The 22634-nt window shown below is 43.9% G+C and overlaps 1 protein-coding gene and 1 non-coding gene across 3 annotated transcripts in view; both read right to left on the reverse strand.

Annotated features, from left to right (window-relative positions):
• The window catches only part of LOC138491389 (autophagy-related protein 16-1-like), a 120380-nt gene extending 98086 nt beyond the window's left edge, over positions 1-22294 (reverse strand). Inside the window, exons 1-10 of one of the 2 annotated variants that reach the window (XM_069617892.1) lie at positions 21786-22294; positions 18329-18416; positions 11800-11905; positions 11523-11596; positions 11197-11448; positions 10525-10590; positions 5701-5784; positions 5087-5143; positions 1660-1762; positions 620-725 (exon numbers count right to left, since the gene is read on the reverse strand). In XM_069617892.1, the coding sequence (XP_069473993.1) occupies positions 620-725; positions 1660-1762; positions 5087-5143; positions 5701-5784; positions 10525-10590; positions 11197-11448; positions 11523-11596; positions 11800-11905; positions 18329-18416; positions 21786-21984 (1135 nt within the window). In that variant the 5' untranslated portion in view covers positions 21985-22294. The remainder of the gene's footprint in view (positions 1-619; positions 726-1659; positions 1763-5086; positions 5144-5700; positions 5785-10524; positions 10591-11196; positions 11449-11522; positions 11597-11799; positions 11906-18328; positions 18417-21785) is intronic. The other variant, XM_069617893.1, reaches the window with a different exon arrangement.
• Positions 1333-1599, reverse strand: LOC138496880 (small Cajal body-specific RNA 6). Its single transcript, XR_011278338.1, has one exon. It is a non-coding gene; the product is annotated as a small Cajal body-specific RNA 6 (non-coding RNA).
• Positions 22295-22634: the final 340 nt, after the last annotated feature.

Raw genomic sequence — 22634 nt, forward strand, 5'->3', positions numbered from 1 at the left:
CACTTTCCAAAAGGATTGACAGTGAAAAGGAACAACTGTGTGGAGTGAAACGAAAGAACCAAGACATTTCACTGTGCCCAAAATGAGGAAGGCGGGAAAAAGCACAAACATACTGCCAGGGAAGATACAAACCATTTTAGCAGACCCCAGTAATTTGCTGTAATTTGCTGGCTTGCACCATTCACACACTAAAATAATTCCCAGTTTGCATGGCACTAGCAGCTTTTCACCAACTTCTGCTTGCTAAAACAGTAAAAATCTGTGCACGCCATAGAACATAAGGCAAGCCGCACTAAAAAGACAAAAAGGAGTACCTCCAATCCCATAATTTAACAGTTCTGCATACGGCACCTATAATCCTGTTGAGGCTTCAATAGGAGGGGGTGTGGGTGCAATGGGGTGAATAGAGGAGGCACCAGATAAAAGGGATCCCATTTACAAATGGAGGGGAAAAAAATCTGTGCAAGTCAGGCATTTCTTGAAATTCTGCTTTCGAGCCATGGAAATGTGCCATATAAGGAACTTGCGTGGATTACAATCGGAACCAACCGCTGATCCTACATAAAGTCTGATAGAACACTTGCATTTTAGTGATACTTTTTACAAGAAAATAGCTTACCTCTGACTACTTCCCAGAGTTTCACCCTTCGGTCCATCCCTCCAGTAGCAAGCAGCCGGGAGTTCGGACTAAACCTCACAGCATTCACCTCCCCATCATGAGCATCCTAGAGAGAAATGGGGTTATCTAAATCATCGTGAGGGTCTCCTCTTCTACCAGCATCACGCAACTAAAGTTTTACATTATACAATCTGCAGCTTCCCAGAGTAAAAAAACAAGTAGCACTGCAACAGCTGCCCAGAGCCAGCCTGCTTATCGATGGTTTCAAATAAAGAAACTGTTCTAGGATCTGTGGCTAAGAGTTTCAGTCAGTGCTCGACAGGGTCACTAACTGCGGGTGCATTCAGTCAGACTATATTCCTTTTGGGGGAAAGGCTAGACTATGATTTAGTTGTAGAACTAGCCTGTTTTGTTGAGCCTGCAAATTAGTATTTCAAGCTACCGTACACCAAAATCAAACAGAAGGTAATGTTTGATTTCAACAAACTATTTTTAATGCCAAGTCATCTTGAAAACACTTGGGTTTGTGAACCAAATACATTCAACAAGAACATCTACAAACCAAGTTGTGTCCTTCTTGGGCCATGCACAAGTTACCGATATTCATAGGACAAAATATGCACACCAACAGAAAATGCATACCAATTAGTCAGGGAGTCAGTTATGGAACATAATTATTACAACATGGTCTTCGCCTAGATACATTATTTGGTGGCCTCAGATCGAATACGTGTGATCATGCACTGTGGATCCACACCTAACCGCCATCTCCTTGTGCCCAGAATCTTTTGGATGCAGGTTCAGAGTCTTGTTTCTCAGCATACTTGAGAGGATACAACCTGAAGGCATCACAAACTTTCAGCATATTATCCACCCAAGCACAGCACAACTAGAGCATGATGGGAAAGAAGAATGTCTGCTGGGAGCACGGCTAAGCAGGACCTACTAGCAGTCAGACCTTTTACAGCTCATCACAGACCACCAGTGTTTAAACCCAACATCCAGCCCAATAACTGCTGCCAAGAAAATGACGTACTTACAAATACGAAGAGTGCGGTATTCGGAAGGCGCACCTCCCGCACTGCTCCCGAGGGGCTTTCTGTAGTTTCAGATTGGACTGGGTATGACGAGGAGGAACGTCGCCTAAGCACAAAGAGCAGAAATGTTAATTCATACCATATCTGTAGGTGCATGAAATAGAGGATGAAATGGGGTGTGGGTGCAACACATTTCGGTATCACACAATATCCCCTCCAATAATATTGCCATATATATACATATATACATATGGCCCCCATCCCCCTGCAGGGTCCATGAGTTAATATCACCGCCAAAAACTGCGCTATTCTTGTTGGCTAATAATACACGGAACCATTATTTCTTGGTGGCAGAAGAATATGTAGGCATATCATATCCATGGCAAGATAGTATGACTTTTAAGGTACGTTTGTTTATTTTATTGCTATGGCGCACCTGACCCTGAGGTATCTGGGTGCCTGTGGTTACAAGTATTCTTTGACTACATTTGTTGCAAAGCAACAGTATTAGTTAAGGTGGTGAAGTCAAATTACAGTTACATTTTGGTCAAAGTACAATTACATATGTAGAGTTACAAACGGTGAGCATACAGACGAAGCAGACACGTGACTGGCAATGAGTGCAGGTAATAGGAAAGGGTTACACTTGCTGGTGTAATGAGGTCAGACTCTTGATTTCTTACCAAGTAACCACTAAGTAACCAAGAAATGACGTTTCTCCGGAAGTTAGAGAACAGTCGAGGAGTCTTGAGGGCAGGTGGGAGGGTATTCCACAGTTGAGCCGCCATGACTGGGAAGCTGCTCCCTCCTGCTCTTTTAGATTTATACCTTGGGACCAGCAGGCATGAAGTTCTAGTCGACATGGTGACCTGTGTTGATCCGATAGTGAACTTTTACGTGAGGTAGGGCGGGGCTTTGTGGTTCAGTGCTTTAAAAGGGTAAGACAATGTTTTCCAACTCACTTTTCTTTTATAAAGAGGCATTCGATTTGAGCGGTTTTCTTGTTGCTGAGATATGCTCTTCTATTTAGTGCAGCTCCAAGTGCATATTATTTGGAATTTGTTGAGCACAAATTTGCTAGCTCCCAAATAAAGGCCATCACAAAATAGTCCAGTTTGGCCAATACGAGTGCTCTAGCCAGAATGAAGCAGTTGTCTAAAGGCCCAGTAGCTGAGGCAGTCATGTTCACTTGTTTGTTTAAGTTAGATGTGGCATCGAGATTAAAAACCTAGCGTTTTTACAAATTTGGCCACTGAGATGCTATTTCCATCTATATTAAATAGGAGGCATAGATCGTACTCAATTTGTTTACGTTGCTGGAGAACCCACCAACAGGAGTTCCTTTTTGCCGTCATTCAGGTAGAGGACACGAGTGGCCATCCATGCCTGAATGATTTGGTTGATTTCGTTGCACTCCACACAGGTATGGGGTCAGCTGATGCAGACGGTGAGCAGACTCGCATGGTCCTATTGTTTAGGAACGATTGCATGCATGCGATTTCTGAATGAGAAAAATGGGCTGTGGTAGGGAGAATTCTCAAATTGTGCCAATTCCTCCCACCTTAGAGCCCTCCAGCTCTTTTGCTAAACTTTGGGGCATTGACCTTTTCATTTAGTTGCTTTTTCTGCGTTTGGAACACTGAGTGAAACTAGTGGTCTGCTGTTGGCAGCTTAAGTTCGTTTTTCACTGTGCGCTGAGCTTTGGTGTAGATGTCGGATCTGAGAGAGACCTTGTGTGCTGTCGATGCAGTTTGTGCGTTTGGTGTTGTTGCAGTGTGGTGAAGTCGGTGCAGTTTGCTGGACGAGAGATGTTAGTGTGATTTCCTGGGTACGTTAGGTAAGCAGAGGATGGAGGATGGATTAGTATGTTGTGTGGCCTGGTTATTAGCATTCCAGTTTAGATAGGTGGCGTACCTCTGGGTATTCTTAGTAGTTTGTTACGGTTCTTCATCATCTATTTGTTAGGTTAAGCTGTCATGATGCGTCGCAGTGTGCCGTTTAGATCTTGGGGTAGAGAGGTTGGCTATGGCTAGTCTTTCTCCTTCTGGTGTTGGTGCTGTGGTTTGGCCGGCTCCTATATTGCTGCTGTCTGTCTTGACGGCAGTCTGCTGGGTTTGGGTCCGACTTTCAGGATGTCGTTGAGTCGCCTATGGTTTTATATCATGGTTTAGTTGGGTGTATGGTCGTTAGTGTCGTCCTGTTATGGCTAGCTATAAGTTTGTGATGTGCTATGTCTTAAGATGGTCTACATTGGCTTCTGTATGTAGTTGTCCGTTGGTCGGGTCCACGGTTGGTGTTTTACACTCACCTTTGTTTCTAGTGAGTGTGTGCCTATGTGAGCGTTCATACGATTATGATTATTCTGTGAAGAGCCAAGATTAAGGAGTTTCCTGAATAGTAGGTGGTCCCCTGTGTTGCGTATGGTCTTTGGTAGGCTGTTCAAAATTTTTGGTGCGAGGTGAGAGAAAGATGATACCCAGAGGTTTCCAAGCGCAGACCCGGGGAAATCGAACCTGTGGTGCTCTGTCTCATCTTGCTTCCAAGATGAGCATGTTGCCCCCGAGATATCCTCCCGGGACATTCACATTTTATTTCCGACAATTTGCTAGTCAAAAAAAAGTGTAAAAGTGGCTTGCACGCAGCTGAACTTCAGACCATTAGATAAACCTATAAGAAAGGGGTCCTCAAGCCCCACAACGGTTCTTAAGTAGGACTCTAAGTTTGGAGGTTGACATACCAAATCCAAGTTATTAACGTAGGAGTGTCTGAAAATAGGATTCCTATTCATCAAATGTATACAGATGCCAATGGGTACACAATATACCTGCACTGAAGTCTTTACTGACACGTGCAAGAACACCCAATTTAGGGAAATGGAGTATATTCAATAAAGTTCGAAACACATTGCAGAATAGAAAGTTAGAGAAGGTTATATAGGTTAATACCCAAATCATTAGCTTCCACAGGAATTAAATAAGCTCGGCTCTGAAAAGGCTTTAAAATAAGCTTATGCAATTCCTGAGGATTGCTATGGCAGGCAGTTTTAATTGGTCATGGTATGCTACACAAATCCAATACATGCATGGGGTAATCAAAATATGGGTTAGAAATAGCTGGATTCTCAAACGGCACCAGATCAAAGCCCTGCCCCCCCCCCCCCCAGGCGGCGGCGCATGCATGTTGCCCTCCCATCAGACAACATGCCATGTAGGTCCAATGCACAAGAGACGGCCATCACTGGTGGGTCCCCATGGAGTAGCGATGTCCCAAGTAGAGACTCACAGAATGTAAGGAGACAGCAAGGCAGTGCAAAGACCAAGCATTGGCAGGACAAGAGAAACAAGACACCAAGGAGAAAGCATTGCAAAAAACAGGTTGAGCGTTTGTGTAGAGAAATGTATAAATGGGAGCGTGATAAAAGGGAACCTACCCAAAAATATTAGTGAAAGAATCCAGAAGGCCACTGCTTGGCTGCGACAGTCGCTTACTAAAAAGGAGGGGAGCAGAGAGACTATATTCACAAGCATTTCTCAAAATAGTTCCTCAGCCAACACCGCAAAAGAAACGCCTCATTCCAACACAACCACACATTTTTCCTTACTGGCCACAGGTAGCATTGGTGGCTGCATACCGTTTAAGGATGCTAGCTGCAATGACACTTCTAAACCACTTTAAAATATAGATCTACCAGATTAACATGCGTCAAGCAGCAACCAACATTAGTCTAACGTATTTAAAAGAACGACTGAACAACAATACGTATTGTCCCTTCATTCCCCATTCAGTCTCACACAAACCATCAATGTTATAGACCAACTGCATTCCCTCTCAACCAAAAAGGCTCTGTGCATGCGAGCATGCAGACCCTATGCATCTTATTGTGAGCGGTTTAAGGCAATGACCGTTAATCTCAGACCAAAAAAAGCCATCTCAGAACTTGGGCACGATGTGGACAAATGGTTCATGGTCAGAACACCTACTCTGCCTGCCCTTGCAATAAAATGGTTTACGTACATCCACAACCTCCCCCTTCTGCCTCCTTACCTGGGTGTGCGTGTGACTGCTTGGACTGGGGAGGTACCTCCCGCAGTATCAGAATTCTGTTCCAGCACTTCTATATCATCATCCCTGCAGAAGGATGAACATCATAACAAGACCATATGCGTCGATCCTCAAGTGAAGTACAAATCCCAGCTGCAGCAGTAACCCCACAAGAAACTAGGACAAATGTACATGTTCACAGAACCGTTTACTACCCACACACATTAAGCTCCTTTATTATTAGGTGAAAGTGGACCATGGTGTCGTCACATAAGCACTAGTCAAATAACTGCTAATCTGTTGCAGCACTTTTTGCCTACTGAAGCATCTTCTTGGCCTCGTTTCATTTCCAGTTGGTGAGCAGGTGCAGTTGTATCTGGGTCATGACATCCAAGACCCACACACTTGCTTAGCCCTGCTCCTTCCCTTAACTTAGATCAAGAGCTTTCCTCACCTGGGTATACAAAGCCATGGGCAGACAAAGAAAATGGCAATCCCCTTTGGATCCAGGACTAGAACGCTTGTTCCTCAAACATCCGGTAAGGTTTTGACCAACTCGCTCACCAACCACGCCGCTCACCAGCATCATCATGGACATCTGCCACTCTATGAAAACTGATGTCTGCTGAGCAATCAACCACGGAGCAGACAGCCAACTGAATAACTGAACATGACTTATAAAACGCCATCTTCATTACTGAGGCCAGGATGAATGAAACTACCTCCAACCACATCCTCGATGTCCTCCTCCCAAACAGCCACAGAATTCTACAATACCATCCAAACGAGATCACCAGAGGCCTCACCATCATTCACAAGGCATCACCGTCATGCACCCAACTGGACATTGCCACCATTAGATCTTTTAGAAACCTTTCCTTCCGCTCTCCCCGGCAGGCACTGTCACTTTTCACCTGATCTACAGACAGCCCAAGCACATCACCTGCTTCATCGAAGACTTGATCACCACCATGTCTAACATGAATGTCAACAACATCTTTCTCATTGGCTTCAACATCCCTGGGCACCCAGCAACCAACTGCAATGAAGGAAGACCTCCACTCACTACTTTATACGCTAACCTCAAGCACACGAAAGGCACAACTCACAGGACATGTATCATCCTCTACCCACAGCACAGCTCTCCAATCCTGCTCGAACCACACCACCCCAGTCAAGCACACCCACCAACAACCATTCAAAAACGTTCAAAGATCCTCATGCAATTGACACCAACTGCTACCAGGCGCTTCTTCTGTCCGCCAGGCCAACTTGTGCCATACAACTATACTTTTCCGACATGGACTAATTTACATCTTATGCAGAAGTTAGATTGCACCACGTTGCGCATTGGCTCCTGCTGCCGGGGTGATGCCTGACAATGGAAGCTTTTTTGAGGTCCCGTTACTCAAATCCTCATTTTACGACATAGCCAACATGCTGGCTTGTGACACAGGTCCTCCAGACTTGGCTTGGGCTAGGCAACATTGACATTTGGACCCAACGTAGTGCAAATCAAAGGGCTGTGGCAGGAGTTCCTCACTGGGGATGTTTTCCCACTACGATTTGCATCCAGTCTCACTGATGCATTTTATAATCATGTTACCAAGCAGCACGTGTCCCAATGAGAACTTCTCCATCGCCAATGCCCATTCCTCCCTCGACCAAAGTGTTGCCACCGAGTCTGGTTTTCAATTCTTTGCCTAATAAGGAACTCCCATGGTGCTAATATGTTTTGCTTAGGGCAGCGATTGGTTGAGTGGAGGATTCCAACTGGGATGTTAAATGTCTCCTGCCGGCTACATTAAAAGTGTTCTTCCACCCAATTATCTAGATTTCCTGATGGGTAGACACTTGGCTGGAACAATCTTGGGTGGGTCTGATATTGGGCATTTCCCCGTTTCTCATTGATTCTCAGTGGCGTGATAGGGTAAATGGTTATTTAAACTTTCCCATAAACACCCACCTGCGTTAAGTGGGCGGCACTGGTCTTTTTTTATTTGACTCTGGCAGGGCCTGTGAACTCAGTTTCCAGAATTTGTTTTAGAGATCTTGCAACAACTAGCCAATATTTATACTGAACACAATTTGGATTATGTGCACATTAAATCCCAAACCAACGTACTAAAATATTTAGGTTAATAGCTTTATATAAAAGCTAACAAATGACATGTAGTGGCTGTGTGGGCCTACTTTAATTACCTAGTCATGTTGCAAGTTAAGTAATAGCCCACTTGAAGTCTGAGAGGGAGATGTTACTGGGTCAGACACTGCATGACACTCATCACGGTCAGATGCCAAGCATAGAGCACTAGGAGTAGTTGAAGCTCATTCTGATTATCTATACTTCATGGCACATCCAAGCCACGAAGTGGTTACAGTTAACAAATGTCATAAATCTTGTTTTGGGTGCAATACATCCAGATTTACTTAGGCTGGCTGATCGAGTGCATGAGCAAGTTGAGGAAAGACCAAATATGGGAGCCACCAAAGTGCTGAGGAAGGCAGTGGGTGTCTAGTGGAAGCCATTAAAGTACATGCAAGGCGGGCAATCAGTGGCAGTTTCCCCAAGGGTTTGACTACGTTAGAACTTTGTATTACAAAAGCAGACTACGCCCTTGAGCAAATACAGTGCTACTTTACATCCACCCTTTATGTTTTCAGTAGGCGCTGCGAGTTAAGTTTAGGGGGTTGGGAAGAGTTTGGTGCTTCTTGTTTTTAGCGCCTGTTCTATAACACTTGAAACTAAATTAGTCTTTTCTTAAATTCTTATGTGCTCTGCGAGGCATTTCTGAACTGCCGCCTTAACTGGCTAGTGCGTGCTGGCCATTTAGATGTGCCTCAAATCTAACTCTGCTGGGCGGCATCCACCTCTTCCGAGTCCAACCGCCAACCCCCTCCCCCTGCCCCGCCGACCTCCGATTGGGCTCCGTGCCATTTTTAAGTGAGCCACCCAGGGCCCAAGGCAAAGGGGAGTTCCAGGTGAAGCAGCTACAGTCAGTGTTTGCCTGTGTTCACCTGTGAAAACTGCTGCTATCAATCAGCAGCAACTAATAAGGTACATGTGGTATGGGTGGTGAATACAGCAATTACCGTATTCCAGTAAAGCCCTACAACTCTTATTATTACCTTAATAAGTTGTTTCATTCACTGCTGCGTCTCAAATTTAGGCGCTTCTTCCACTGCTCAAGTATCCCAAATGTAGATGTTTCTCCATGTACTGTTGAATCTCTGAGCGGGCACCATAAAGCGCCATCAATGTCAGCAATGTACGTATAATACACCACTCCACAGGTGTCGAACTAGGTTTTAACGCTTCCATGTGCCCCACTGCAAGTTCTGCTCCAGTGTATTTTAGCTCCTATGTCTACCACTATGGTCAGTTTCCAGAGGTCTCACTGTAGTTCACATCTTGGGTGCCCTCTTGAGATTTTCCCCTGGAACAGTTCACTCCTCTAAATGTGCTCTCCTAGGCCAACTCCCACTATTGCGTTTAGGACCAGGCATGTAGTCCACTGCCAGGAGTGGCCAGACAACTCTAGAGCGCTTCAGGACACATCTGCAGAGTTACCTACCCAATATGCACCAACAATTTGACAGCACGGCTATTCTGTATGAATGCACCAATGCCCATTTGTCTCCATGGACTGCTTCCTGCACTAACGCATTAAAATTCTACTTTCCAATATAAGAATCATACCAACCAAGTCAAATAGGGCAATTGAACGACTCACCGAACTGAAAGGTGCACAGACTAAAGCATCTTTGCACTACAGGCAGAACATACTCCCCTCTGGTGAGATACCTCAAGTGCCCTCGACACAAGCCACCTTCAAGCAGAACCACAGAGTACCCACGTCCCGAGTACTCTAACCGCAAGCATCAACACAAAGCCATTGTGCATTTTTCATCCACTCTCCCCCATAATCCCCAATAACCAAACTTGGGCATCACCTCTTGCAGAGGCACCAACACACAATGCAAACAGCAGCAGTGTCAGTGTTTGATTCAATAACATGCCCATGTCTGGAACGGGACAATTGACCGTGTGCTGCTCCACCAAAATTCCACCAGATGGCACCCCACCTTAATGACTTACTTTAAGCCTAATGCACTTCGTAAAACCAAAAACTTTCCCAAGTAAATCCCAGCAAGAGCACCTTACAACATTTTCAGCAGCAGCGCATGTTTTCCCTGCACAAAGACTCAAACAGAAAGACTATCTGATGAATAGATTCTGTAGTCGAATTGCTCTCCTTTGCCAGTAGCCAATTATCAGTATTAAACAATTCTTCTATTAAGCTTAAATTATGAGAGTAGCATAAAATGGGTCATATTTGCTCTTGCCAAACCTTTTGCATAAACAGAATCCAGTTGAAATAGCTAAAAGTTCACACTGTCTACGTAGCACAACACATTTGCCATTCAATGTCAACACCACTCACGCAATGGGATCAGTAAATGCTAATCAAATTGTCAATAGTATGGGGAACTGAGGAGTGTGGTTTGGGTCAGGACAGAGTGAAGAGGGGCAAAGTATAAGCAAGACAAGAAAGGAGACATAATAGGCCAGGAATGTGGTGCATTTGTATGCGTGTCCATGAAGTTACCCCACTTCTGTAACAGCAAAGGTTTTCCAGTCCAAAAGTGAACTGTGAAACATGACCAAGCCATCATTTCCCATTAGTCCCGCCACAATGTGCACCCACTCAAATTTGCAGACGAAATTAAGAAGCAGTGAAAGAAGAAGACAACCAATATGATGCATCAAAAGAACAGGACTGAAATTGATAATGCAGTAGCAAAAACCAGGAAGAGTACACTTACGGTTCCAGTGCAAGGGGCTCTTTTGCAGCTTCAGCAAGCTCATTCTGTAGCCGAGTTTGCTGTTTTCTAGGCACAAAAGAAAATGTTTTGACAGCCCTGGAGAGAAGCTAATTTACACTGAAATATGAAGTATGCAGTAAAGCACTCTCCTGCTCCGCCAAAGGCAACCTAGTGCACCCTGCGAAGAAAAACTCTGCTATGCAAGACCTACTCCAGTTACCATCACGTTGCATTTGTACAGATTATCTGACAAGCAGCCGTAAAGCAAGGATGGTTAATATTCTCTGGTCAGGTTTGTTTTTTTCTTAACCAAATATGCAACTATCTTTTACTGATGACACAGGGCCGAGAGTGCCATGCAATTATAGCAGGAGTGGATTGGAAAGCAAAAATGGCCTTGGAAATGTTTTTCAAAATGGCCCCATTTTACACCTGAGCAAGCCCAACCCCACTAAGTAAGGTTGGCAGTCTTCTCCGACAATATTTTGGAAAAGATGGTCCAAATAGAGATCTTTGTTTGGCGCATTAGCCCCCATTGGGGATTAAAAAAGCCAAACATAAAACTGCCATTTAACTTAGCTGCCCCCGTTATGGTGACCCAAGGGGAAATCTCCAAAGTTCCCTGTAGGACAGTCCACTTCCGGTTGCAGATAATTACTTATATACACTTACTTGACATCTTTCTCGTTTTCGGCATTAAGACGGTTGGCCTCCTGAGCCTTCTCTGCCATCCAGCGTGAGACCAATTCCTGGTTGTCCTCTGTGGTCTTCCTAAGCTTTTCCTCAAGGGCATTGAAGGTAATCTGCAGAGCATCATACTCATCCTTCAGAATCTGGTTTACCTTCTCAAGGTCCTGCAACTTGGAATGCAGATCCTGACACTCTGTCTTGAGGATTTCTATGGTCTGCAAATACTCTGCAATTCTGGAAATTTTGAAATTTAGAGTTGAAGCCTAGACAACATGCCCACAGGGAAAAGAGAAGGGGGCTCTACTTACTTTGCATCATTGGCCTGTATCTCGCGGTCCTTCTGCTGCAGCTGGCTGTTCAAATCAATTACATTCTGTGCCAACTGTGTACAAGAAAGCAAAACATTACGGACAAGGAAGAGATAAGGGCAAGTGCACATGTGGCGTGCCATAGAAGGCAAAAAAGGATATTCTAGAATGGTGCCAAGTGGGCCACGGACCAGTGGGAAGTAAGGATGCAAGATCTAGTATTCATAATGCACAAGATTGCTTGAAGCTCTAACATCAGTACAGACAGGGCTCTGACCTCTCCTCTTTTCTTGTGGAGGTCTGTAAGCTCCTCCTGGTGTTTGATCCTCATCTCTGCAATACCCTGCATCAAAGTCTCACTCCGATTTTCATCGTGGCCTGGGCTGTTCGAAAACAAGGACATTAGATTATAAAAACAATTCATTGTCCCTCGATAGAAAATCAGCTACCATAAGATACCCTAGGCACAAACAAAACAAACCTCTGGTTGGTTTTAATAGGCATCACATGCTAAGTGAAATACACAGCTATATTTATGGGTTGGGCAGCTAATTTGTTTCTGTAAAGCCAATTAGTGCCAACTATACCCATTGGATAGTCATGGTTGTTTGGGAGATTATCCTCATGTCCTGTGGTCAAGGTCGGTTTATAGTGATAATGTAGGGGAAAAAAATGTTGCATTTTATTTTATGACGTGTTTTATTCGGGGGGGGTTCCCCCAAACCCCCCCCCTTTTTTTTATTCCTGGACCCCAAAATAAATATATAATTTAAAAAAAGGGAATTCGAAAAAAAAAAAATTCTACATTTATTTTTCGACATTGTCATTCTACATTTTATTTTCGACATTTTGACTGACCACCGCCAAGGTCATGAGATGTATCTTCTAGTTAGGCCAATGGGGAAAAAAAAAATAATTTAAAAAAAAAAGAGACCTTTTCTGGCACAGCTATCTTAGGGTGCTAACCACTTTTAGTAGACATTTGCAGTAAACGCAAAAGATTTCAAAAACTGAAAATATCACTACTGGCACCAACTCGTCTAAGGACATTGTCAAAGTAACTAAAAGACCACTGGATAGAAAGGTAAGGCTACAAAGTACCCCAAATGCACGTCACTGTAAGGAGATAGTGACTACTCCGTTTCCCCATACAAATGAGCAAACCGGCAAGGGCCGTAAAACAGAAAGCAGGGTTCCAAACAAGCAAAAACAAAGGCTGTTCCAAAGAAGCCAATGGGAGAAAAGCAGCAAAAAGAAATTAAACAGCCCTGGAATCAGTTGCTCGTCAGTATTTCTATTCTTATTAGAGACAGACCCATATGGAAGAGTTGACCAGTGGCAAACAAACCACCTAACTGAGCCTCCAGTAACAACAACAAGCCACTGTAGAGTATGGAGGAGGTGTCAGAGCACAGCACAAAAGAGCCGCAGCAGATGCTGCAGGTATGCTCGGCATCCCCAAAAGCAACCCAGTCCCACTGGGAAGCCCAGCAGAGCACTGCTTGGGGAAAACAAACCACCAGTGACAAGTGCAACTTACTAAATCAGTCAAGGAGGTGGATCCCAAAAACCTAAACAATGTCACGGAGCCCTGCATCTGCCAACATGCGGCAAATAACCGTGCTGTCCGTGGGCAGGACTTTTGAAAGCATTAATGAGCACATACATTTACTGTGCAAGTGTGAGACAAGCATGTACTGACAGGCAGGTCAATGCAATTGCATCCACCTCAGCCTACCAGTAGACCCTTCGTCAGAACAGAACTGTCTCACTATTGCAAGAGCAATAATTGGATCCCGGTTGGATTATTGTAATGACCTGTTTGTAGGGACTGCCGTAAAAAACATTACCAAACTCCAAACTGTCCAGGATAATGCATGTTCGGGGTGCCAATGGCTTTTCATAGAGGGAACATATCTCCGTAACCAGGAAGCAGGTACACTCGCTCTGCTCGCCTTGACGCACAAATGAATATATAACTTGGCAATGCTTTACCTTTCTCAAAAATAGTCAAGCCTATATCCTCCAGACCTACAAGAATTGCTTATACCAACAGGATCTCCATTACTAGGATTCAAAGTGCGCAGGAGGTTCCAGTTTCCCGGCCATGGCAACGACCCATTGGAACACACTACCCCATACATTAGAAGCATTGAGTCACATTCAGCCTTTAGGAAAGCAATAAAAACTATGTTTGTTTAAATCATTATCCCTGGGTCCCTGGTAGATTGCTTTCCCAATTCTACTTGTAATGTAACCCTCATTGGAACTGTATAAACAAAACTGTATCCACCCATGTAAGTATCATTGTGATGATACATGCTCTCTGTAACCATGAACTGAATAACCCCGTAACTAAGACAATTTCATACAACAGTGCCTCGATTCCCTTGGGCTGCTAATGAGCTTTACAAATCCAAATACATGAGTGACTCAGAAGGTTGGTATTGGGTGAAAGCAGGGTGTATAATGGTGAGCAGTAGTAGCAGGGGGCAAAAATGTGGGCCCGGCCATTTGGAGTCACTGGCCACCTCAGTCTCTACATACCCACAACAGTTTCTTACCCACCAAGAGCAAAATATCACTAGCCAATGGTTAGTGGCAAGTCCAAATTGTGAGCCCTGGAAGTAGTGTGGGAAGGGGAGCGGTAACATCAAGAGGGGTCAATGTGAGCATAAGAGGAGCTACCCAGATTCACAGTGACAAGTATTCAAGCACTTACACACAGGGTTCCTTGATAAAAACAATTAATTTACCAGTCAGTTAATGTAAGCCTTCTTCAGAAGGGAGCACTGTAAAACACCACACAAATATACTTCAAAACTATACATTCTTTCAGAATCAGTAACTACCCATTTGGGATGGTATTCAGCAGAGACGTACACCTACAGGTGACTTCAATTGGTAGGATGCCGTTTTAATGTATTATTGTTGGCATTCAGAATTTTAAGAGCAAGGCAAAGGAAAATAATATTAGAGCAAACAAGATATCACGGATATTTCTTAAGCAGGCAAATAATTTCAGATCCCCAAGAAGAGTCATTCAGTTAAAAACAGAAGTCAAGAGTTTATATGGGTTGAAGAACTTCTTTGCAGGTAAGAGGAAAAAGATGAATCAATGTAGGGCCACATGCTGACTTGTGAGAAGTAAAAGATGTAAGCAACTCTAAGGCAAGTTCTTAGACTTTGTACAGCACCTTTAAAATGAAGAAAAAGATGCAGCAGATTACTCATGTTGTGCAGCTCTGCATGTCTTACTGTTCCTGGGCCTCAGCCGTGGGGACAAGAGGGAGGATGTCTGGGGGACTCTTGCACTGCACCGGGGCAGTCAAAACTTGCAACTGGCAAACTTCACTTTCAGTGGCTGTTCAGCGTTTCAGCTCCTCGCGTCTACCGCAAATAGCAACACTGTGGTTCCTGGCTGTCGAGATGGACTTTCCTTGCTTCTGGGGTACCGCACTCTGTTGAGGAGGGCTCAGGCCTGCTTCCTGGGAGTCCAGAGGATCTTCCAGGAGCTCTTGGCCAACTTAAAAGCAACACACACCAACTGGTATTCCTCCTCCCCGGCTCTAGGGCTTCCAGCAGAAACTCTGGAAATTCAACCAGCTCCGAGATGTATGTCCAGGTGGCTTACATTGGAGTTTCGGCCCCACCATTTCAAGGGGAGAAGTCGCCCTTGCAGGGGCTTCTCCGCTGATGCAAAGTTGGCACTTCATCACAGCAGCAGAGCTTCACCGGGCAAACCAACGGTCCAGAAGTTGCAGCAGGCACCCCCTTCAAGTTCTCCTTTGGTTCCTTCGTCCAGTGGACGATTCTGCCTTCCAAGCCAAAAGCATTGCCTTTTATTCATTTCTCTCCCTTTCCTTCCAGCTCAACCGTCAGTTAACCAGCAGGGCGGCTGTCCGTGCCGGACAGTCAGCCAATCAAAGTGCATTTGGGTCCCCTAGGAGACCAAGCACAGGGAGTCGGGCACCTCCCTCACTTCCTGCCTACCCCAGAAACCCTGGAGCCTTAGGCAGGTTTCACTTGCAAAGGGACCAAACCTGGTTTGGCACGCAGAGTAAATCTCAAGAAGGACCTTTCCACATAGGCAAAATGAACAAAGGGACCAAACCTGGTTTGGCACGCAGAGTAAATCTCAAGAAGGACCTTTCCACAAAGAATTGGCAAAAAAAGAAGAGCGGGACATTTTGACAAAAATGACACCCTTGGGTGCTTTACTGCAGCTGTGAACGCAGCCCGCTGCAAATGCACACCACGGTAGTAAGAACAAAACCACTGTCACCAGTCATTCAGTGAGGAAAGCGTATCAAAATTGTTACATGAGAAGTTAGACAAAGGGGATTCTAGGTAACCCCCTCTTGCACCCCATTATAAGATAGGGCGTGCTGTGTCTAGAAAGTTACAAATGTAATTAAAGTCAATTTCTCTTTACTGCTCTGGGAAGCAGTTTATCCCAGAGAAGGTATTTAAACATTGGGGAAAAAGACTTCCCTGTGTCAATGCACTAAAGGTGCTGTGTGACACAATGTAAAAGATGATCCCTATTAGAGTTGTCAGACTCCACAACCAAAGAGTAACAAAAAAAAAAAACACAGAAAAATACACGAGTGGGAGAAACATCCAGCAAGGTTGCTGGGGGGGTCTCTAAGGGAGAGGGAATTGGCAAATTTCTGAGAATTCTCCCCAACAGAGGCCATTACGAGCACACCCATTAACCAAAGCTGCTCAAGCCCTCCATCACAATAACTAAAAGCTGACTAACACACAGCTTTTTGGCAAATGGATTCAAAGTAGGAACTTTTATTACTACTCATTTCACTCATGGACATACACCCATACGATGGGGTCTCAGGACCATGTTGTCGCGTTTCTGATCTCTGAACCCTCTCCCTCATCCCCATTGTTATTGTACAAAACCAATTTCCAAACAGTGATAGGTAATCCCCAGTGCCCCCTGATTGACAGCGGTGATTGTGGAAGAAGGCCTGTGCTGCTTCCTTGGACGATTCATACCTTTTCAGAGGAAGGCCACAATGTCACTTCCCGAGCCACTGATGCTCTTAGGACAAATACCCACTGTCAGCAGCCCATCAGACGCTGCAGGCCCCATAATTACTGCTAATCACTTTCTCTACTCTAGCTTTTAAAAACAGCAGCAATTTTTTTTATTGTTTTGGCTGAAAAATCAACCTTTCAATTTGTGCATTTTCTTTTAAAATCAATTTCCCACAAATTACATATTACAATTTTGCAACATTTTCAATACAATTGTTTTAAACTTCACATTAAAAGAAAATGTCAATGTATCACAAGCAGAAAAGAATACATACCTATAAAACTCAAATGTATAGAATCCTATAAGACTCACAATTACATAACAAATTATTACCAATTATATAAAAGAGCATAATACAAAAAGCAACACTAAAAAGAACCACAATTTCATTTGTTATAAAAATTTGCAAAATATATCTTTCTAGGCTTTGGAGGTCTAACCCATGAAATAATTGTATAGTAGCAATTATAATTGCCGGTTGCGCTGCGCCAAATATCGTGTGCCAAAATTCAACTGGGTATAAACGCAAATGCTTATCAAATTAGGTGTTTAAAATATTTATGACCCACAGTTAGATGTTTCAAAGTCGCTTTATATTCGCCTTTGTTACAAAACCGACATATGTTGTCTTCAATTTACCTCATCTGCACAAGATCTCTTTTGTGGGCCATAAATTGAGCCTAAACCTCAAAAATAAATTCCTAAACTGGGCTGATGGATGTTTAGATAAGTAAGCTACCACAGTTCTACATTTTTTATGGCCAAACAGAACTGAATTAAAATCTTCATAAGAATTACATTGATCATGTGTACGGATCCAATCTTGTTGATACAGTTTAATTTGTGCTAGCCTTGGTTAATTAAAAGGTCAATCGAAATATTGGTAGCAACCAGGAGATTTAAAGTAAAATTTCTCCAATAGCGATAGAGCTCCCAGCTCATATCGTATCAATGGTATTGGCATGTATTTTGGCAAATTAAGGATAGAACGCCAACATTTTCCCTCTAATCAATCAAACACACGCTCTCGTGGACATTCAGTTCCACCCCATAAATAATAATGGGCACCGCTTTTTGAATGTAAAAAGTCACTGACTACATGTAAATTTACCAAATTTATACAACAGAAGTTTAGCTTGTGAGGTAACTGATTGTAACTTGCACACATTATGTCATCAACACAATGCATCGTTCATCCGGTCATTAATGTTGACTCCCGAGTACTTACAATATGATGTAGTTTTTATAATCGCTTAAATCCAAAAAAATGCTTTATGCTGGTTAGCCTTTGAGCCACACAGCAAGCATCAGTGAAAGAGGTGTGTGGTCAGCCAACCCTCCAAGCACACAGGAAGGGTTCTCTCACACAAAAGGAATAAATCTACTGGGCATGATGCTAGTGTGCTAACAGTATTCATAGCTAGAGCAGGGAAAGTGTTCTGGGAAGAGTATGCTCAGGCTGGTAGGCATTTACTGCCCATACATGGGTCCTATCCACGACCTTCGCGCTATAATCATTACAATTTTTATTAAATAAAGAAAAGGGGAACCTTTTCAAAGAACACAAGTGAACGTAATCTTTTCTGAGCTGCCACATACACAGATTTCCAGCAGATTTTACAAATTTCAGCAAGAAGGGATGGGACGATCTATTTGCAAACAGATTACATGTTTCCTTTTCCTCGCAGAACTAGGCCGAATGGAAGATCAATGAGGAGGTCTTCACATAGGTGAAACAAACCCATACCTGATGTCATGTCGGACCTTTGGTTCGTGCTCCTCGGTTCGCATTTTTGCAGCCAACAGAAGATCCGATTTCTCCAGTAGCTTGTTATCTGGAAAATGGTTGATTGACGAGAGGTCACAAAGTGACAGCGAGGGCAGAGATTATACTTTTTCGTTGTTGTTCATGAGGTTGTAAATCACCACAAGACATTAAAACAAAAAATGATTAAGAAATCAGCAAAATGAGTGGGTAAATTGGAACATTGATATAAGTAACCTCACACCTGTCCACACGGTCAAATAAGCACGTTTGCTGAAACAGAATACACCAAGTGCACTAGAGTAATGCATGTAAATATGTCCCATGTAAACGCTTTAGATTAAAGCGCTATATAAAAATTGTCAGTTGATACCCAACTACTTCTTAATGATTAGTATTGCTCATAACACACAGCTACGCGCAGAGGAATAAACAGATCTATATAATATAATCAGAACCCCAAGACATAAACAGCCACAGTAATTCCTTAACTTCAGTAACCTGAACGCTACAAATGCAAACATGGGGAAACAGAGGACCTAGAGTAGGGGACTGCCACCTCTAGCTTTGCAGATGTTTTGGACTAGAGTTCCCATCAGCTGTAGTAATCATAGATGTCATAGTTCAAAACATTCAACAGCAACACAAAGAAAGGGGTCAAAAATTGACAACACAAAGCATGATAGGCTTAGAATATTTAAGGGTAGCCCAACTTGCAGGGTTATCCCCAATTATAAGGGTACCCCTAATCACGCTCACACCAGAATAAATGCACCCCTCTAGGGAAGCATGGCCAAGAGTCTTTCTTACAAGGATAACAAATGTATTATTTACAGAAATGAGGATCAGAGCAAAGAACTCAACTACCTGAACTGTCTTATGTCCCTTAACCATTCCTCTCTCCTGCCAAACTGGTGCCAGGCAGGAGCTTTTATAGTCTTGGCTTGTCCACTGGATATGGACATGGCTCCATCCCACATGTCTTTCCATACAAGGGATGCCTCAGTCTTCCTTTCTTCTTTTTCATCATCATCAGCAATTTCTGTTAAGATATGCTACTTTATTGCTAGCCTATACAAGAATACACTGTAGCTAATGTTTTTCATCATTTTGCTACTTCTGAACATTTATATATAAAAACTATGTTCCTGTCATGCTCTCCATTATGTTTTTACATGGTCCTGTAATTTTATTTAAACCTTGTTTTCCATAATTCTGCATTGTGTGCATCGAGCCTTAGCCTGCATGGGCTTTTGACAGACAGCTGGTCACTTTGTGAGCTCTGCCAGTCTTAGTGACGCAACACTGTAAGCACTGCAATCCATTTTTAGCACAGGCTGCATTCTTCCCGGCAGAGAGCCTGCTTCCACCGTGCTTTGGAGATTTTCAGAACTGCATAGATTTTGACTTTTACAAATGTATTCAGCTAATAGTTATTTGCACCGTATATTTAAATAACCACCGCCTTTAGTGCTGGCCTGTGTCCGTGTGATTATATTTGCATAAGAGCTTTCCCAATGCCCCCCTTCCCCGTTGATGTACCTGGAAGCAAGCAAAAGAAGGCTTGCCTAATTCTAAAGCGCTAGGGGCTCAGGAAGGCGCTAGCTCCTTCCCAACAAATACCAGACCCATTACACTCCCGCAAAAGTTAAGGTTGTAATACTTTACCGTTACACATTGTAACAAGGTATTTAGTGTAGATAGGAGTGTCAAGAATGCAAAAGTAGATATAAGTCGCTTGCAGAGTTGTTTACAAAAAAAAGTTTCCCATAGGAATCAAAAGGACACTGCCAGTAGGCCAAACTGGATTATGGGGAAAAGGGAGGCAAGTTCAACCACTACCCTGCAGGTGTAGAAAATCGCAACCGACCACAAGGGAGGCCAGAAGAGAGAACCCACTTGAAGAGCTCCTGCGCAAGGTTATAGACCCAGCAGCCCTAGGAAGAGAAGTAAATCAAGATTCGGGGCAATAGAAACTATTGCATTAAAAGTGCACTCACTTAAATGTTACTTGCTATACACCATGGAAATAGTGGGGCTGCAAATGAAAATGCAAGAGATTGCATGCTGTTTTATCCATATGAGGTTGCGAGTGAGGATCGGTGTGATTTGGCTGTGGCATAATTGTTGTAGCAAAATTGAACGTGGGCGATTTTTCTGTGGCCAAAATCAACAAATCCATGGCGACAACCCCCCCTCCCATGTTCGGTAGCGATTAACCAGTTCGATTGATTTTAAAATCAATTGTGCCAGATGTACCATTCAATCAATGAAAATAAATCAAATTGGATTAATATTGCGAGGGACGCTGGCTAGTAGCTTGCAAGTTCTGCTTCCCCTCATTCAGAAGAGTACCGTTTTTCTCTCAAGTTAACCAACACATTCTAGCAGTGTGGGGTGACTGCTAAATATACTCTGTAGTCTTCGTGAAAATAAAGATTGTTACACAGCTAGTAAATAATCAATAGTGTGTGCGCTTGCTTAAATACGCTTAGTAGTACGACTTTTATACGAATGTTATGGTGTGTATTAAGGCAATTTATTGAATGCATCTTTATTATGACTTGTGGGCGACTTTTTCTATAGGTGCACAAGACAGTTGTACCAGCCCGACCCTGATTAAACCAATAGCAAACATTGTAATTTACTACTAGATTACACCTCCCACACTAATACCCTTCGACCCTGCCCCCAGTGAGGAACCATCATGAGCGTGCTCCATGCTGATAGGCTGACTGTCGAGGGATCGGTTTCTTTTTGTCCCATTATATAATGAAGTACCTGTACAACTGTATGCTGACCAGTAGGAGTCCATTATATATGCCTGGATCTCACCCAGTCACATCGCTTATTAATATGGGCCTTTAGGAAAATTGCGCCAACGCAAATCTACCGTTGCTCATAGGCAGATTGCAGCGTAGCCTCATCGAAAAACACGAGACCCAAACAAACGAACTCAGTGATAATTATTGACCTACCCCACAAACTAGTCGAACGAAAGATTAAACAATGCAAACCCTTGTAAAGGAAGGGAGAAGAATACCCTGCAACGTGTGGCTACCCAGATACTCTGAACTACGACTCCCATGATCACGCACCATTCGGCATAAGAGTGGAAGCCGAAAACATCCAGCTGGCCAAAGGTTGCGAAAACACGAGCCAGCCTCCCGCGCTAAACCTGTAAACCTCTCCCCAATATTAACGATTTGCTGTAATACACGATGCCAAGTCATCTTTGTGGGGGGCTTGGTATCCTGCGTGCAGAATTTCTCCGGCTTATAGGAGCTCCAATAACAACAATATGTATGTCCGGAGGACTGGTCCCAACACATGACCCTTGGCAAATGTCTGGGGCGAGCGGCGAGTTCGCTTATCCGCTACCACTGCCCGCCCAACCACCCTCCTCCTGCCACAATGTGGACCGATGCCCCTTACTTACACTGCTGGATGAGCTCCTCGAAGCCATGCCTCTGGGCCCTATCCCGCCTTCGGAGTTCCAAGGCAATGTGTTGCTTCCATCCGGGTGAACCCTGCGCCCGGCAGCCCGAGGCCATGTCGGGAGCCCAGGGCTCGGGCTGCCGGTGTACTTCCGGATCCCGCTCCTGCTCTGTGGTTCGTTGAGCCACTTCCACACGCATGTGCCAGCTCTTCCGTGGTTCAGAAAGGGCATTCCCTCAGCGCCCACAAATCTCCATCTTGCTCCGGTATGCAAGTCGCAATCTGATGACGCGTTCCGAGGTTGCCCTGCGGGAAGTCTGAGCAAAGGATACGGTTGAGAACTGTACTAGCATCCCTTCTGCAATCTAGCGCCGTTCAGATAGCTATGTGAGATCAGACAAAGAGCACAGTCTCAGTCCGTCCTTCGTAGCGAAGAAGTAACCAGTAAGTAAAGACCGCTCGTGGGAACGATGGATCAGAAGGTATAGAGTTTGCAAAAACGTACTGCGCGCTGACGTCACTCGTTAAACGCACACACGCGCGTTTTCAGGGTCGTTGCTATGGTCAGTTTCTCGGACGGGAACTAGTCGCTAGCATTTCAGTAGGTGGAGAAAATGTAGACATATATAATTATGACTGTAAATGCTAACATCAATTCTGGTCACCCAGTCCTGCTTTTATCCCCATTTGAATTCATTGAGTGATTTGTATTTTGTTTCCTTTTTGACATTTTGAAAACGTACAGGCCCTCAATTCCAGTGGTGTCTGGTGAATTTTTTAATTGGAGGGGTAAATATTTAGGGTGGTCCACTCACTGCAAATGCCATTCTAGAGTAATACTGCATATCAC

This window comes from Ambystoma mexicanum, chromosome 10, assembly GCF_040938575.1.
Source record: "Ambystoma mexicanum isolate Mex_15411 chromosome 10, UKY_AmexF1_1, whole genome shotgun sequence".
NCBI classification, from domain to species: domain Eukaryota; kingdom Metazoa; phylum Chordata; class Amphibia; order Caudata; family Ambystomatidae; genus Ambystoma; species Ambystoma mexicanum.